Source organism: Crotalus tigris, unplaced genomic scaffold (genome assembly GCF_016545835.1).
Source record: "Crotalus tigris isolate CLP2741 ecotype Arizona unplaced genomic scaffold, ASM1654583v1 scf7180000024366.3429058, whole genome shotgun sequence".
Lineage (NCBI taxonomy): Eukaryota > Metazoa > Chordata > Lepidosauria > Squamata > Viperidae > Crotalus > Crotalus tigris.
This window is the reverse complement of record NW_024100535.1, coordinates 294,694-314,326: the sequence shown is the minus strand read 5'-3', so window position 1 is coordinate 314,326 and position 19,633 is coordinate 294,694. Positions and strand designations below refer to the sequence as shown.

Sequence of the window (19,633 nt, the reverse complement as noted above, 5' to 3'; positions counted from 1 at the left end):
GCACCCAGCTGAGGGCTGAAGACATCTGCAAATTCTTTGCAGACTTCCTGTAGACCTAATGTTTGCAAACTGTGAAGCCCTGAAACTTGTATTCCCAAGGCCTCAAACCAATCAAGTCCAATGAGACTTGTGCGCTCACCCACAACTACCAATACATCTAATGGACCTTCAAAATCCTTGTATTGTACATTAAGGGTGGCCTCCCCCTTAACACACACCTTGGAATTTTGGAAGTCTGTTAGAACTATATTGGATGGCTTAAGCTTGGCCTGGAACCCACTGCTAGAGCAAATCTTTCTGAATGTGTGAATGGAAATAATTGAAAGTGCAGACCCAATGTCTAGTTCCACAACCAATGGAACTCCCTGCAACTTCACCTTAAGTGACAGTTTCTTTTTAAGTGGCTTGTGTGTGCCTGTCCTATAAATGCTTCTTCGTGATGCACAGAAACCCACCCTGTTTTGGCTGGGGACCCTGGTACCTTTCAGGCGCAATTCTTCTCGGGGTTGTACCTTCTGACGGCCCAGACACACAGCTGCTATGTGGCCTTGCTTTCCACATGCTCTACAGATTGCAGAACGGAACCTGCAGTCGGTTCTCTTGTGGCGACCTCCACACCCGAAGCACTTGGGTACAGCTGAAGACTTTTCTTTGCCTTCCTTCTGCTTTCTTTCTTTGGCTGGGTAGAGATGATCCACCTCATCTTCAGGATCCTCTTCCGAGCTCTCCTGGACTCCTTCATGGTGCACAGAAACAGCTTCTGGGTTGTTCCTGATAGGCGTCATGTTCTTGATTGCCCCACCTTCTGCCTCTTCTGCAGTGACCTCTCTCAAGGCATCTTGGAACGATATGTCTTCCTTTGCAAAAAGTCTCTGCTGCAAGTCTCTGTTCCTAAGCCCACATACAAATCGGTCTCTCAACCTTTCTTCTAAGTCTTTAAACTCACAGGGCTTAGCTGCTCTTCTCAAAGCTGCAATGTATTCTTTAGCTGATTCACCAGCTCATTAATCCCTCTGTTCAAAAGTGTGTCTCCATGCAATAACAGACAACTTGGGCTGAAAATGTTCCTTCAATAGTTTTTTTTAAATCTGTTTAAGAGACAGATTCAAGAGGCGCAGGGGCTGCTAAATTTTCAGCAAATTCAAATGCATCTTGACCACAAACACACAGCAAAGTAGTGGCCTTTAAGCCATCTTCTCTTACTTGATTTACTCTAAAATAGTTTTCTACCCTGGCCACATAAGACTCCCATCGTTCAGGGTACGTTACATTGAATTCAGACAGTCTCCCTATCTTCACCATTTTTCTCCTTTGTAAGGAAGGAGTCTATCAGCCAGCTTACCTCCAGTGACACTGTACTGGCAGGTAGGTACTGAATTTAATGCTGTCTTCCTCTCTTCAGGACTCCTGGGTAAGCTTACAATTCTTCTCTATCTGTTGTAAGGCATCCCACCTTCGTCGCCAGTACTGAGTCCTTGGCTTAATGGCGAATGAGCACAGAACATCTCATGGTTCCAACAAGTCTTTATTTGCAGTCTCTTCTACTCCGTTACAGCTCTGAGGCTCGCAGGCCTCTCTGTTCCTTTTTAACAACGTTCCCCGGGCAGAATGGCAACAATTAGGCGCGTGAAGCCGGCGCCAGCCAGTCTGGTCCCAGGCAGCTTGCAACTGCCCGGGACCATTGCAATGTCCCGAGCCTGCCTTTGCAGGCTCAGGACACAACACTATCTAGCTCACATTTTTCTAGCTTAGAAAAAAGTAGGTTGTGATCTACTTTGTCGAAAGCCTTACTGAAGTCTAAGGATACTCTTGGCTACTAATTTAATCACCTTGTCTAAAAATGAAATAAGATTGGTTTGGCATGATCTGTTTTTAACAAACCCGTGCTGGCTTCTAGTTATAACTTTATTTGTTTTTAGCTGTTCTAGATTTTCATGCTTTTGTTCTTTTGTATTGCTTTTAATGCGTTGTTAGATGTCCTGAATTAGATTTGCAAGATGGGTATTCATATAAATCAATAAAGTCATTATTTATGATGAAATGTATTGGTAGGGTCCCCAGTGCTGTCTGAGTTTGGTGTTTTTTCTTGCAGATGTTTCATTACCAAACTAGGTAACATCATCAGTGCTAGAAGGAAGTAGGATTTCCGTCTTTCTTTAATATAGAACATGCAACCTTTTCCATGTTTACATTCAAGGCAAATTAAAATCTCTTTCTTAGCATTGCAAGGACACTTAGAAAGAAAGTATCTATTTTATATTACAGTAAGTTGACTGCAGAGATAACCCATCTCTGTTCCTCTTTTCCTTTCATTTCCAACATCTCCTTCATATGGTATGGAGGGAAGACAAGAGAAACAGCCTTCTGTACAGTATTTTCTGAGAACATGGGAATATGTGTGATGCAGTTGTAGACAATTTAATGTTATTGGAGTGCATAAGGAAAGGACCATTGAAAATTATTTTACATAATCAATGTTAAGGGTTTTGTGTAAATATTTGACCAAATTGTATATAATGTAATATGTTTGGAGGTGCTATTTTTACATAAAGCTAAAATAAATGTTAAAAAGAGATGTCATTGAAAAACACATATGGAAAGATAAAGGGTTTTCTGGCCTGCTTAGTTTTCATTATTGAAGGTAAATGACATCTAATGGCAACGAGTAAAGAAAAAGGAAGCCAAATAAGAGAGGAATGTTTGTAGTGATTAAGGTGGTGGAATAGAATGAGGAATGTTCTAGACTACTCTAAGCTGTGAAAACTCATTAAATGACATGGTTTCAATCTCTGTTAGTATTTTGTTTATTTGTTTATTTATATGAATGGTTGCCCATCTTAAACACAACTCTTGGTAGCTCAAAACAAAACAAGTAACTATAAAATCATAAACTATTAAATAAAACAGTCAGAGTGCAGTACTGCAGGCCACTTTAGCTGACTGTGTTCAGCAGGTCAGCAGTTCAAATCTCACCGGCTCAAGGTTGACTCAGCCTTCCATCCTTTACCTTCCGAGGTAGGTAAAATGAGGACCCAGATTGTTGGGGGCAATGTAAATATATATATATATATATACATTGCTTACTGGTGTACACCGCTTAGAGAGTGCTTGCACTTAAAGCGGTATATAAGTCTCATAAATAAATAAATAAAACAAAAATGCAGTCCCTTACTCATCTCCTTATGATGCCCACAACCAGCTCCAGATAGCTTTACTCTATCCCAATACCTGAGTAAAAGGCCAGATCTTGATAGCTTTCCGAAATGCTAAAAAAGTGAGAGCCTGCCAATTCATTTACAGGGGGAAGGTGTTCCTTAAAGTAGAGGAGCTATAGAAAAGGCACACTTCTGAGGTCACATTAGATAACAAGATGTCAGGGAAAGAATCTGGAGCATGGCATCCTCTCCAATATGGTAGCATGGATAGATCTCTCAGGGAGCGATGGTCCTGCACATAACCATGTCCCATGCTATGAAAACTTTTAAAGGTGGTAACCACCACCTTAAATTGGACCTGGAAGGAAACTGGAAGCCAGCGTAGCTTGCACAACATAGATGTAACATAACAAACATGCAGTACTGCACACACACTGCATTCTGGACCAGTTGTAGCTTTCAAGTAGTCTTCAAGGGAAGCACCACATCAAGCACATTGCAGTAATCCAAATGGGAAATGACTAAACTATGGGTAACTGTGAGCATGGTCTCTGGGTCCAGGAAAAGCACATTTGGGACACTAGACAAATCTGTGCAAAGCCTTTCCTAACTATTGCTGCCACCTGCTTCTTGCTGTGAGTCCAGCAGGACTACCAAATTGCTCATCTGGGGAGGTGCAACCCTGTCCAGAGTCAAGTATGACAGATCATCACTCTAGGGGGAAAAGGTCAAAAACCCAAAGCCTCTCCATCTTGCCAAGTTTGAGTTAAAGTCGGTTTCTCCCCATCCAAATTTTCAGGCTCTAGCACTTGGTCAGCACCACAATCATATCATCTGCCTGGCCTGAATGCAAGGATATATGTTGCATTGCATTACTGAATAAGAAGAAAGAAATAAACATTTTAAAATTAAAAATGGTGGAAAATATTTGCAGCTTAGGTGGTAGATGTTGATGGTGGTTCAGAAATTAAACAACAAACTCGGAGAACAAACCACCAACAACACATTTTAAAATACATAAATTAGAAAGATAACCATTTAAAACAATATGCCAATTTTTCCTAATAATTGTATAGACTTTCTCATCAAATTCATCTTCTTAAATCAGATTATTCCCTTCCTAAAAATGATTAATCTGCTTCTCTAAAATCAGATTATTCCCTTCCACATAGTTTCCATCTCAGCTCATTAGTAATCTGAGTGAAAATAACACTCAATAACATTTCTTCACATGTGTTTTACTCAAAAGAAGTATAAGCTGTCATAGCCATTAACTTAAGTCTGAATATAGAATTTTAAGCCTGTTGATTGTATAACTTGGCACTTGAAAGTAAGGATTAGCAATTATGTACTCAAAGCTCAACATTTGTGGGCTCTACTATAACCACTGATTCAAATGTCTGGTTTCCTCAAGGTGCAGTTGAAAAGTGATGAATCAAAAACCTTTGCAATGAAGATACTAAAGAAACGCCACATAGTAGACACGAGACAGCAAGAACATATACGCTCAGAAAAACAGATCATGCAAGGCGCTCACTCAGATTTTATTGTGAGGTATGATTGTGTTCTTGGCTAAAACTCTCTTCTTTCAGAGTGCAGAAATTTGTTCTCAGCTTTTCATTGCATTCTTGTATCAAATTGCTATATAATACCTTATGTGGTCTAAACATTCATTCAGATGCCTGAAATATCTGATGAGTGCATGAATTCTGATACATGATACTACATTATTTATCATTGTAAATACCATTTGGTAATTTAAATGAAGAGTAAAGTTGCAATGTGCACAAAAAATCATGGGTTTCTACTTTATAAAACAGCAAATGCTTTTTTAAAGATAGACATTTGCTTATTAAAAACTATGAAAGGCATGTTAACTATATTTTAAAAAGCTGTTGTGGTTTAGTGGTTAGAATGCAGTATTGCAGCCTAATTCTGCCAACAGCCAGCAGTTCAATTCTCACCAGCTCAAGGTTGACTCAAACTTCCATCCTTCTGAGGTCGGTAATATGCTGAGAGGGCTGTAAACCGCTTAGAGAGGGCTGTGAAGTACTATGAAGCAGTATATAAATCTAAGTGCTATTGCTATTGTTATTTCTGCTCTCCTTCCCATTCTTAACTAAGAGCTGTAGCAGAACAGGTCATAGTAACTCATTGTGTATGGATGGATATACACAAACATGCACACATTTGTATCTCCAAAATGTTACAAAGTGGCTTGGAACAACATTGAATTCTGCCTTTGCTTCTTTATATACTTGGATCCCTAACCTCCTTTGAGTCATCTTCATTATAATTTTATGAAACTTGTTATAAAATAGTAAAAATACAAGTAAAAGTTGTTTCTGCCTGAGAGGTAATTCATAATATCCAGTTTTCTAGCAAAAATATTGTAAATAAGAAAAATATACTAAAATCCCTTCACAGAATAGCTTATTTTGATTAAAAGCAGTCCAAATATTGCAAAAATGTGAGATCTGTATATGTCAGAATTATTCATCAAGCTAGGGAGTAATACGGACAAGACAAGAAAGGAGCAAAACAAATCATCTCTCATACGGTCTTAAACTATATATACACCTAAGTTCCTTCATTATTCATAAATAGAGCCATATGGCACATAGGTTAGAATGCAATATTGCAGCCTAATTCTGCTAACTGTCAGCAGTTCGATTCTCTCCGGCTCAAGGTTGACTCAGCCTTCCATCCTTCCAAGGTCAGTAAAATAGGACCCAGACCAGGGGTAGGCAACCTGCTGGCTCAGGAATTCTGGGAGTTGAAGTCCACAAGTCATAAAAGAGCCAAGGTTGCCTACCCCTGACTCAGACTGTGGGGGCAATATGCTGTCTCTGTAAATCTCTTAGAGACAGCTGTGAAGCACTAGGAAGCAATATATATGTTTAAGTGCTAGTGCTTTTGCTCTCACTATAATGGAGAATCCAAAAAAGAACATGAAATAATATGTAAAGCAATTTCACAAGAAAAAGACAATTAAAAGTTTTAAAAGAAATCAACCTTGTTGGGTCGTATTTACAAACATGTTTTCCAAGCCGATAGGCCAAATTTTCTGGTCTGTTGCCAGAAAAGAGATGCAACAGTTTTCTTCTGCATCTGGCAGTGTTTTTATGAGATGTCAAATCAATGTACCACTTAAGTCCATCTCAGAATTACCATATTATAGGACATGTTGCATATCCTCTGTAACTGGGAACCCAGAGGCAGAGGCATTCTTGATGGACAATCTTTTGATATTTGCCATAAATGATAGCTGAAGGCAATTCATTGATCCTGGCAAGGCCAAATGTCTTACAACATCTTTTATTTATTAGAGATTGGCAACAGTTGGTATAGTAAGCCTCCAGTATTTATATTCCCTTGATGCAGGAAAAGAAAAAAGCAGCAGAAATCCTCAAAAGCTAAGTCACATGTTGTCTACTGAATTCAGGAAAAAAATTAATTGACGGAAGTCTGAATAGATTAGATAGACTCATTTTTTCTCAGAACGATAACAATACACCTAAAAACCACCAACTAGTCTTTAAGTGGCAGAAGATCATAGACTTATTATTTAATATTTCAAACTCCAGTAAGCATTCATAATTCTTTTCCCCCTTTCTTTTATAGGCTATATAGGACATTTAAGGACAGCAAGTATTTATATATGTTGATGGAAGCCTGTTTAGGTGGAGAGCTTTGGACAATTCTCAGGGACAGGTAAGAGATGTCATAAGGAAATAAGATTCACTTGGCATACCAAATGTGATTACACAAACAAAGCTATATAATTAAAAAAAATTAAAAGTTTGTTTATTCCTATCACAATTAAATAAGGCATACTATATATCATAAAATTTAAAATACAAGTTTAAAATATGTACAAATTAAACAGATCTTGCCCAGAAACTAGCAACATTAATTAAATTCTATTGTGTGCCCTGAAGTCTGCAAGTGTGCACTGATCAGGACACAAAGGATAAGTATCATTACACATAAGTGTTGTTGTCTGCATGTCACTACAGTCACAAAGGGCAGAAGCCACCAAATAGCCCCATTTTCAGATCTTGTATTTGCTTCCCATTTTGTATCCGGTGACTCTGGGCAGCTTACAACATAAACTCATTGAAAAACATTAAAATCATCCATTATAAAAATACAGCAAATGAAACATTAATAGATAAAATCAAAAAGATAAGATGGCAAAGAAAGGAGCCAGACCCACCAGGGGGGTGGTTAACTCAACCCCTCCAGTATGAAAGCTCCCTCTTATTAATGTAATGTGGGAAAGAAGCATCATTTCATAGAATTATTTTCCAATTATCTCTGTCCTATCAGAATTCTCCTTTTACTTGCTTTTCCCTACTGCTTTTCACAAATAGTAAGCTGTAACTTACCATGTCTTTTCTAAGGTACATCCCTAAGCATTTGTTTTGAGCGATACATGCAGCCAATTTGATCTCTGTCATCTTCACACTCTGAGAGCTTTTAAGTCCAAGTTGTTTTACTGTGTAAACATTTCTGGCAGAGATGATGTGATAAGTGAAATGTAACTTGCATAGCTAGTTCCCTCATTTTAGTAAGGAGATAGAAATAATCTGTCTCTTCCAAGCTTTTGGATTGAAAGAACTTGAATGGTATAATGGAAAGAATGAATTTGGAAACAGTCAAATTCTGGCTTGGCTGTGATACCAGTTGTGTATCCTTGAGCAGGATTCAAAATGTTATCTAAATGCATAAAAACTAGTGTGTTGTACTGCCATGTAAACAACTCTTCATTTTCCAGGGTTGACCAAAAAAAAAAAAAAAGCAACTGCTTTCTATGCAAACAGATTTGGTTCAGTCTTTCAGTTTAAGAGAATATTCTGCTCTAGATCACAATCCCCAGGCTGTGTCCCGGGCCATGGCCTATCTGCAACCTAGGCCACACAAGCAGCGGGCTGGCGCACATGCACAGCACCACTTGCGCAAGTCATGCTGCGCATGCTGCCAGGCCACCACTCATGCAAGTTGAGCTGCACATGTGTGCTGGCCCGGTGCTCGCAGGATCTGGTTCCTCTCCCCCCTCCCCTGCTGGGCCACCAAGCCCCAAAGGTTGAAGACCGCTGCTCTAGATGATGATCAAGATTACATGTGTCCAAAATGTATGTATCTAGTAGAATTCATGGCATTGAGCTAACTACCAACTGATTTTGAAGGAAGACTAGATAAGCCTATTGTTGGAAATTACTTAGGACTGCTGGCAGCAACAGGAATGTATCCTCAAATGATCCATATCTTGGCCGACAGGGCAATTCTGACAGATATCCCTGCCCAAAAAAACCTTTGGCATCAGCCAGCAGAAATAAATTTCTGAAAGCATAGCAAAGGGTTCCTGTATCACCCTACTCAATTCAGTCAGTGTGTTGTTGAATTAGTGTTGTTCTCTTAAAGTTGACAGATTTCACTATTGTGATGGTACTAGTTTCAGGCAACAGGGTAAGCCATTCACAGAAGTAATGCTACAATCCTGTTCTGACCTAAATAGAAATTCCATTACATTCAATGGGACTTCCCTGGGAGGATTTCTTTTATTTCATATATTACCTACCACTCTAATCTCTATACTCTGGGTTGTTTGTAAAATGCAGCAAGAAAGAAAATACGACCAATAAAGCCATATATCTCACCAAAGCCACAACAATAGATTTTGCTGCAAGCAATCAACAACTCAAATCCAGCTGCCCCAAAAACACTAATCCTCAAATATCTGGGAGAACAAAATTGGGGAGGGGGCAACCTCAACTTGGAGAACAAGCTGTCTGCAATGCAACCAAGGAGGTCTGCTTCCACCTCCCAACATGTATTAATGTATTTATTTTAAGATCTGTTTTTTATTGAGGTTAGTTTGGTTTGGTTTTCTTATTTTAAAGCTTGTTTTTAACTATCCAGAGGCTCTACTGTGGTGCCGGCAGCCATGTAAAACAAACAACCAAACAAAAAGTGTAATGTGGGATCAGGACGTGGAAACACCCTGTCCCAGGAAGACTTTGCAGGATAGGTAGATTCTTCCTGATTTCAAAGACAACCAAGATGGACGTTATAATTCATACCAGCATTTTGAACTGAATTCAGAAACCTATTGGCCAATCAGTGTTGAGCCCACAAAGAAGATCAGTATATATTATCCCAATATACTGTTTTTCAAAAGGCAACTGGACTTTTTTCTTGAAGATGTTTCACTTCTCATCCAAGACGTTTCTTTAGTTCTGATTGAATGGTGGAGGATGGAAGGATTTATATTCCTTGCTAACAAACAGATGACTGTAAGGAATATAAATTCTTCCATCCTCCACCATTCAGTCAGAACTGAAGAAGCTTTTTGAATAGCAAGCAAAATGTCTTCAAGGAAAAACAAAGTCCAGTTGCCTTTTGAAAAGCATCTTTGGAACAACCATGACCTGGATGACTGAGAATCTCCATAAACTTCTGTATATATTAATTAGGCCATGGTATTCTGGACCAACTGCAATTTTTCAGATGCCTTCAAAAGTAGCCCCAGGAATAATATGTTGCATTCCTATATAATAGAGGTGTTAGTGATGAGTTAGTTTCACAAGTTATCCACCACCACCAAAAAAAGAGGGTTTTATTAGTGTAGGGCTCTCTATTTGCTGATCAAACAGGAGCTTGAATTCAGATAGGCGTGTGAATGTGTATGAACATAGTGGGGAAGGTAATCTTGTCCAGAGCCAGAATAGAAGTCTGAATCATGCAGCTTTCCTTTTTGTATGAACACTACTTCCACTTTGCCTGGGTTTAATTTCACCCAGTTTTTCCCATCCGATCCTTTTCAGCTTCCAGATATCGAATAAAGATCTCCTGTGGATCTATGGCTCAGCCTAGGAAGGTAACAAATGGCTGGGTATGATCAGAGTATTGATGATACCTCACCCAAATTGATGTTTGACCTCTTCAAGGTGTTAAATGGCATTTGATTCCTCCCCCACCATTCCAGTAGGATTCTCCATCCCCAGACATAACTGAGACTGCTTAACCCACTACTGATCATCTCTTTTCTTTCAAGCACTTTCAGTAATGTATCTCATCTCGACCTCCTACTTACTTACATTCCTCCTTGTGTTCCTTCAAACATTCTCCTTGGGGCTTGCAAGTTAAGCCTCCCCACCCATGTCCCTGCCCACATCCAACCTCTGCCCAGTGCATTATCACTTTCAGACAGGGAGCTACATATTCCACACAATCAATGTTCCTCCAGATCTCCTTTCAAAATATCATGGAAACCATTTCAGCTAAAGGAAGCATCCATAGTCAACAGCAGCAATCCAGCCAAAACAAATTGTTCCTTTTAATAAGCATTAAAGATCCAGGTCCTATCTATTACAGAATGTCATCTGATGGGGCCCAGGAAGAGAGGATTTTCTCTTCCAGGGATTAGGTTGGCCCCAACCCTTCTGTCTTTTTTGCAAGGCCTTAAAGATGCAGTTTTGGCCCTGTGCTGGGGAACTGGATGTGTAGAAAATTGTGCAGTCATTGTATTAATTTGTCACTGTTAATTTTTATTTTAACCTTGGCTACTGATTAGTATTTCTATGGGGTTTTATATATTTTTATGTAGTTTTTAATTGTTGTCAGCCACCCACAGTCATGACTTTGAGACAGAAATCCATATAAATTTAAATGAATAAATATAATAAAAACCCTATTAGGAGGAAGATAATTAAACTTTTAGACCTCCCTTTATCCAAATATAGAGGTAGAATGCAAATCAGATTCAGGAGTGTTCCTATAATTCTAAAATATATTAGAAATAAAACAAAATGCAGTAATAAAATATCAAAATCAAAAGATATGAAAGAATGAACGTTCAACGTCTGATTGAAATTATGTAAATAAAAGAAGATCACTTGGGCTATGACAAATACTGTATTTAAAACTTATCAGCTGCATAAATGGCACAGCAAAATAAGACAAAAATATAGTAGTGAAATCTCAAAACTTACTTTTATAATATTGTTTTTATTATCATTTTAATTTCCAAACATTTACTTGTATTTAATTTGTTTAAAAAATATAATTATAATACAAATTACCTTGTGCTAAGATTTCTTTTAATTGTTTGCAGAAGTCTTTGATCCTTTGTTTTAATACTTTTTCTATCTACTCCTGGTATCTGCTGCCATCTAGCTATAAAAGAGAATTTCTCTTTTATTTCCTTAGGTCATCTATTAATAATTGAAATGCTTAGCACTAGCAAAACCTTGTTAACGTTTTATCCTGTTTTAGTTTTAGGCTGCCTGCCTGCTTTGGAACAGGCTTACCCAACAAAATGTCAGTATATATGTATCCTAAGGAAAGATAAAGTATAAGGTTTAAAGTGCTTACCCAGAAGTTAATTTGGGGAACATAAAATGTGAAACCGTCTGTATCTAACAAAAAACTGACCATATTGGTTCTGGTTTTAAAACTTAATTTGGCAGTTGGTTGTAATACATAGCAGTGATTTTTGATTTTGTGACTTGTTGAAAAAAGCTTCTGATCTCTATGCTTCTTTTATCCAGAAGGGAATGAAGAAAAATAAATTCAGTTTGGGAAATAAATGCATAAGGGTTTTTTTGGTTGTTGTTTTTAAAGATCTCAGACTAAGCAATAAACAGAGAAATGTGATTCTATCATAGCCTACAGTTATTTTGCAGTCTGGTTCTTTGGATAGCCAGTGGGCTTTTGCAGTCAAGTCATTAGATAAATAAAGTATTCTCTTCTGACACTTTCAGTGGTTTCACACAAAAATAGTTGAACTTTGATTTTCAGTTTGCAAGATATAATGCTGCCTGAGGAAAGCATTGCCAAGTACTTCACTCATAAATCCTATACATATTTAAATACATATTTAAATCCTCGACTTACAACAATTCATTCCGTAAACGTTTGAAGTTACAACAGCACTGAAAAAAGGGACTTATAATCATTTTTCAGACTTACGACCATTGCAGCATCACCAATGGTCACCTGATCAGAATGTGGATGCTTGGCCCAGCATTATGGGATCCCCTTTTGCGATGGGGAAGCCAGATTCACTTAACAACTGTGTTACTAATTTAACAACCACAGTGATTCAACTGTGGCAAGAAAGGTTGTAAAATGGGCCAAAATTAACTTAACAATTTACTCACTTAACCAAAAAAAATTGGGTTTAATTGTGGTAGTAAGTCAAGGAATAACTGTAATTCACTGCAATGCTCCAAAAGCTGATCTAAACAAAACAAAATTTAATGTCCTTGTATCTTGTAGATAATTGGAAAAATTGTATGTCTGCCTTTGTCAGTGTCAAAATCTTCGGTTTGGGGGAAATGGGAAAAATCAGCCATGTGTCAATGCTGCTAATATTGGATATTATTGCTTTGACAAGATATGCAGAACTGTCTGGTATTTTTAGAGTTAATTCAGATGATGGTGGGGGGAGGAGAAAGATAAGGACTGCGCACGGAAGGGAATGGAAGTGAATCTTTGTCCTCCAGGTTGGTTGGAAGATGTGAATCACGACAGCAAAATAGGGGAGGGGAATAGTCTGGAATGTTATGTGCAAAGGAAGGGAAATTCAGATCTTGGCATCCATCCATGCTGTGCTGACACTCTGTTACACTGTAATAAAGGCTTTTAGAATAAACAATGCCTGGAAGTTCTTTGAAGTGTTTCATTAGTCGGAACCTTGACATCATGTAAAGATCTACAAACTTTTCAAACCATTTAGGGGCTCCGGGCCCCAGTTGCTGTTTCTAAACTAAAGGGATAGGCTGACGAAGATTCGGGGAAGATCTCATTATGGAAGAACAAAGATTGCCTGAGGCCAGCACCCTGGTGGCAGCAGCTTCCCCGGGGGGGGGGGACGACAGCCGGCAAGCCGGGGGAGAAAGAACTCTGGCAGATCTCCCAGCTGGGAGCAAAGACTTCAAAAGCAGAATGGTGGAGAGCTAACGAATCGCCTGCCACTCAAGTTCTGGGCGAGTCACTAGAAAGATTTCAAAACCCAGAGGTGAAAAGTAGAAATCAATTCCTGCAGAGCGGAGCCTACAATCCTTCGATTGCAGATCAGAAAGCCTTTCAGATCCTGTCTTCCCCTACCAGGGACTCCAACTCTGAAGACAGAGGGAATCCCAGTCTGAGGCCTCTGCAGCAATGGGGAGATTGGGTTCCCCAGCAGGTAGATGGTCAGTGACCTCTGAGCTTGCCACAACTAATAGAGGCCTTGCAACAGCTTGGGGTGGTGCAGAAGCCAGGAGATCAACAGCTGGTGGGAGAACGACCACAGCAAGGAGATTGGCCACAGCCCCCAAACCCTAGGCATAAATCTGCAGCTAGAATGGGGCCAGCAGCAACAGCCACAGTGGGGGGCCCAACAGCCTATAATTGCATCATTTTTCAGAGCAATCTTCGATGGGGACCCAGAGAAGCTGGTTTTTTTCCTCAACCAAATGCGTTCTCATTTGAATTGCTGGGCCTATTTCTACATGGACCCGGGGGCCATGGTCAATATGATTGCATCCAGCCTAGAGGGAGAAGCATCTGAATGGCTGAACAATTTATATAACGAGCAAGCCCCCAAATTGGAGGACCCCCACCTCTTCTTCCTAAGGCTTAGAGAAAGATTTGAGGACCCATCTATTGGTCTCAGAGCAAGAGAACAAATCCACAAAATAAAACAAGCCGGCAGGCCTGTCCTGGAGTACATGTGAGAATTTTGCAAGATAGCAGGTCGAATAGAGGGGTGGCCTGAACAATCCCTATTCCATCACTTCATTGAGGGATTAGACAATCACCTCTCTCAGGCCTGCATCTATTGACCATTCTTGATCAGCTGCAAGAATGGTACTAGGCAGCAGTGAAGCTAGACGTTCAGCTCGCCCACTATAAGAAGCCTCCCCCACCTGAATCCGAGCAGCAGCCAGAGCAACTCGAACAGCAATCAACCCCACGAATACCTCAAACTACTGAGATGGCTGACAGACCCAGACCACCCACAATCAAGTGTTTCCAGTGTGAACAGGAGGGACATCAAGCAGCAAACTGTCCAGTCCCCTACCCCCGACTACAGAGCAGACCGGAAGCAGCGGCAAGAAGAAAACGAGAGAAAAATCCAACCGGGTCACACAAGAACCTGTTGCCCAGATTACACCCCCCACACCGGAGGACACTGGGACTCTGGGTGGACCCACCCCTGCTCTACCCTTTCACAGCGATGATGAAGGAGACAACGACCCGATGGTAAGTTGACAAGTCCCGCCTTTTTCACTGCCCGCCAAACTTATAATCCCTAAGTCTGGGGCACAAATGGCCTTAAACGTGCTAGTTGATTCTGGATGCACCCGATGCATTATTAGTCTACCATTTGCCATGAAAATGGACATATAGGCAAAACAGCTCTCCAAACCTGTGAGGTTTGAGCAAACCGATGGCTCCCTGATGGGAGGGACTCTTGTCACGCAATTAACTGAGCCCTTACGCCTAGAAATAGATGTGCACTGGGAGTTTATTTGCTTCCTAGTGGCTCCAAAAATGACTGAGACTATGATCCTAGGGCTAGCCTAGTTGGACAAATGGAAATTGTTTATCTGGTGGGAGAAAGGAATGAGAACTGTGAGGCTACATATAGGGCCTAATTCTCCGATGTTGCGGGACACCTTAGCCACCCAATGAGCGAGTGCACATGGCTGCCTCACCGCCACCAGGCGAACCACTCATTCCCAACGAATACCTAGCAGATGCATTTAGTGAAAAAGAATGCGATGCCCTGCCCCCTCACAGACCCAATGACTGCTCTATCAAACTGGTGCCAGGAGCCAAACTCTCACACCTGAGAATGTACACTATGTTCCCCCTCGAAATGGAGGAGATGCAGCGATACGTGAACAAAAACCTAGCGAGGGGGTTCATTGAACAGGCCAAATCTACTGTGGGAGCCCCTGTGTTGTTCAAAGAAAAAAAAGATGGGTCTCTTTGTCTCTGCGTAGACTATAAAGGTCTCAACGCTCTGAATGTGGAAAACAAATACCCCCTCCCCCTCCTAAAGGACTTATTAACCCATCTGGCTAAGGGGAGTGTCTTCACTAAATTAGACCTGAGAGAGGCATATTACCGGGTAAGAATAAAGGAAGGAGATGAGTGGAAAACTGCCTTCAACTGTCCTATGGTGAGCTATCAATTCAAGGTCATGCCATTTGGACTACAGGGGGCCCCAGCCATGTTCATGCAGTTGATTAATGAGGTCCTACATGATCACTTATACAAAAGTTTTTGGTGTATCTTGATGATATCCTGATATACAGCACGAATATGACTGATCACATAAAGTTGGTGAGAGAAGTGTTAAAGAAACTGTTGAATGCCAAGCTTTATGCCAAATTGTCAAAATGTGAATTTCACCAGACCCGATTAGATCATCTTGACTACAGAATTTCCAATGAGGGCATTGAACTGGATCCAGCCAAGGTGAAAGCTATAATCGAATGGCAGCCCCCAAAACTTGCAAACAGCTCCAGAGCTTTTTAGGTTTTGCCAACTTTTATCATCAACTCATGCCCTGTTTTGCCGAGATTGCCCTACCCCTTACAGAACTACTCAAAACAGGCAAAAGAGGATGGAAGCCATGACCGGGCCAATCACTAGCATGGACGATGGGCTGTCAAACAGCTTTTGAGAATTTAAAGAGACTATTTGCTGCTGAACCGGTCCTAAAGCACCCCTGCCCAGGGGAGCCCTTTTTAATTCAAGCCAATGCCAGTGATGTGGCAGTTGGAGCTGTATTACTGCAAAAGAACCAAAGTGGAGTCCTGCAACCCTGCACCTACACTTCTAAAAAATTTACTGAAAGCAAGCAGAGATGGGCAATCTGGGAGAAAGAGGCCTTTGTAATTAGGTGGGGGCTGTTAAACTGGCAACACTATCTAGAAGGGAGCAAGGTGCTTTTGAAGTATGGACAGATCACAAAAACCTAGAGGCACTGAAAACTCCCCGCAAATTGTCCCCAAAGCAAGTACGGTGGGCACAGTACTTTAACCGCTTCAACTTCACTCTAAAGTACATACCAGGAGGAAAAAACTTCCTAGCTGATGCGCTATCCCGATTACCCAATACAAAAGCGAACGTGAAGAAGTTAACAAGGCAATTATCTCCAATCCACAAACTGCCGCTCAACCTATGCCTCGCAGGGTCCCTAATGCTGATGATCCTGGGGTAAAGAAAATAAAACAAGAGCTCCTCACTAATGGTTCAATGGTTCAAAGATAATCAAACCTCCCTAACATGCAGAGATGGCTTGGCTTACAAGGGGGGGGAGAACTGTATTTGCCTGAAGCCCTCCATCTTAATGCTGTCAAACACAGCCATGATGTTAAACAGGCTGGACACTTTGGATATTTGAAAACTCTCCACCTCACCCGCCGGCAATTTTAGTGGCCGGGGCTGAAACAGGATGTTGAAAACTATGTAAAAAGTTGTACTGTATGTGCCACAATGAAAAGAATCCCAGGAAAAACCTCTGGATTACTGCAGCCCATGGCAGACCCTTCTCAACCATGGGAAGAAATAGCTATGGACTTTATAGTAGACCTACCTGAAAGTAGAGGAAATACTGTCATATGGACTGTGATAGATCTGTTCTTGAAGCAGGCTCATTTCATCGCCTGCAAAGGACTCCCATCTGCCCAACGACTGACTAAATTGTTCCTGAAACATATCTACCAGCTGCATGGCACCCCTAAGCGAATAATTTTGGACGGGGGGGTGCAGTTCACAGCAAAGTTTTGGAGGAGTTTTCTTAAATTAATTGGATCATCTCAAGGCTTATCATCTGCTTTTCATCCAGCCACAAATGGTGCTGCAGAATCTGCTAACAAAATGGTGGAGCAATATCTCAGATGCTACGTTTCCTACCAACAGACAAACTGGACTGACCTCCCCTTCACAGAGGTGGCATACAAAAATTCTGTTCACAGCAGTACCGGCTACACGCCTTTCAGAGTAGCCACGGGAAAAGAGTTCAGCCCAATACCTGAATACCCTCAGGTGCCCTCCCCCTCCCAGACACTTAATCAATGGGTGAGGGGATGGGAAGAAGTTTAGAGAAACATGAAAGCTGTGTTAAAAAGTCTTCCGAGACCTACAAAAACCAGGCTGATAAAAAGAGGGCTTCCCAAAGAACATACCAAGTTGGGGAAAAGGTTTATTTGTTAACTAAATATTTATGCCTCAAATTGCCCAGCAAGAAATTGAGACCAAAATTCTTGGGGCCTTTCCCCATAGTAAGGATCATCAACCCCGTCACCGTAGAACTAAAATTCCCTAGACTTTTAGGAAGAATTCACCCAGTCTTCCACTGCAGCTTGTTGAAACCTTATCGGGGCTCCACTTTAAGACCTCCCCCTAAGAAGGCACCCGGGCCCCTCACAGTTGTGGGACAGACCCACTATGAAGTGAAATGTATTCTTTACTCTAGAATTTTTAAAGAGAAATTGCAGTACCTAGTACAATGGAAGGGGTACTCGCTGTCCAAGGCTACTTGGATGAAATCTAATGATGTGAAGGCTGACCGACTCATCAAAAAGTTTCATGAGAAAAACCCCAACAAACCAAGGGATAATCCCTGACATATGCTTTTGTTCACATACAGGACCTATCCTTTTTGTAAGGGAGGCCCGATGTCAACGCTGCTAATATTGGATATTATTGCTTTGACAAGATATGCAGAACTGTCTGGTATTTTTAGAGTTAATTCTGATGATAGTGGGAGGGAGGAGAAAGATAAGGACTGTGCATGGGAAGGGAACGGAAGTGAATCTTTGCCCTCCAGGTTGGTTGGAAAATGTGAATCATGACAGCAAAATAGGGGAGGGGAATAGCCTGGAATGTTATGTGCAAAGGAAGGAAATTCAGATCTTAGCATCCATCCATTCTGTGCCAACAGTCTGTTACACTGTAATAAAGGTTTTTAGGATAAACAATGCCTGGAAGTTCTTTGAAGTGTTTCATTAATCAGAACTTTGATACTATGCTCCAGTATTCTTTTCAACAGTTATCAATGATGCCATTGTCCTTCCTATTTGGGTTTTTGTTTTTTGTTTTTTTGGTCTTCTGGAAGCCATGATGGCTGAGGTTAAGGAAGCTAAGGAATATCAACATGATCAGACTCCTGGAACAGAATCATCATTGGCAGTCAGGGATTCATATTCTGCAGTCCCCATAAAAGCTTTGGTGCTTCCTGCAAAGGCTGGACGTTTTTCCCCTTTTTTTCCATCAGGAATAAAATATTTTTTTGGAGAAATTCATATAGGGGAGCATGAGGGTATTACTTTTATTTAATTATTTTTCATAACAGGTAGTCCTCGACTTACAGCAGTTTGCTTAGTGACCATTCAAAGTTACAGTGGCACTGAAAAAAGGGACCACTTTTCATGCTTATATGACCATTGCAGCATCCCCATGGTCATGTGATTTACACTTGGGTTATGACGGTTGCAGTGACCCAGGGTCATGTGATCAACTTTCTGACAAGCAAAGTCAATGGGGAAGCCAGGTTCACTTAACAACCGTGTTACTAATTTAACAACTGCAGTAATTTGCTTAACACAATGTGGCAAGAAAAGTCGTAAAATGGGGTAAAACTCGCTTAACAAATTTCTCACTAAGCAACATAAATTTGGGGCTCAATTGGGGTCGTAAGTCAAGGACAACCTGTATTTAAATCTCTACTTTCCCCTAAGTAGAATGGAAGGTTTGCCATATTTCCTCTTTTTTGTCCAAGAATGGTCACTTGTCTCTACTCGAGGGTGTGCCCCCATGCCATTGCAAGTGAAGTTGCATAAAAATTAATATAGCCAGTTCAGATGACTTATCTTTCTCTGTCTGTAAATTCTAAATAGTATTTTCATGTACCTCAATTTTCATTCATCCCCATTTAATTTAACCATGTGCATAACATTTACTACTGTACAATGGAGTGAATTTAAGAGGAGCAAACCATTTGGCATTAGGCTAGTTTATTCTTAATCAAATCAGCACTGAGCAACACAAATTAATACATTCCTTGACTTATTACTGGAGCCCAATCCAAATTACCATAAATCTGTTCTGGAATAAAAGTCTCTCTATTTTCCTCACCTCTTAATGCATGCAGTATTTCTACATTTGTACTCCTAGAACATTCTTTTCATATCCATCAGATGGTGGGTGCAAGGATGCAAAACTAGGAATTGGAAGGTTACCTAAGTGGACTGGCCATGTTTATATTAAGCCCAAACACACATACATACCCTCATTAAGTGACCCTACCTTCTCATACTAGAATAAGTAAACTAGAATATCTGAAGCATTTTGCTGTGAGCCAGGATGCCCCAAATTCAGTTTTCATAAGCAGGCTTATACAAATCCCTGTTCTCTTGTTTTCAGATCGTTTATCTGCAATATGGGGATGAAAACAGATTGGATTCAGA

General features: G+C 40.5%; 1 protein-coding gene across 6 annotated transcripts in view; it reads left to right on the top strand.

Annotated features, from left to right (window-relative positions):
- Window positions 1-19,633, top strand: part of PRKG1 (protein kinase cGMP-dependent 1) — a 1,362,786-nt gene that overhangs the window by 1,328,091 nt on the left and 15,062 nt on the right. For all 6 annotated transcript variants that reach the window (XM_039327748.1, XM_039327751.1, XM_039327747.1 and 3 more), the window contains 2 exons: window positions 4,570-4,709; window positions 6,780-6,869. In XM_039327748.1, coding sequence (XP_039183682.1) covers window positions 4,570-4,709; window positions 6,780-6,869 — 230 coding nt within the window. The remainder of the gene's footprint in view (window positions 1-4,569; window positions 4,710-6,779; window positions 6,870-19,633) is intronic.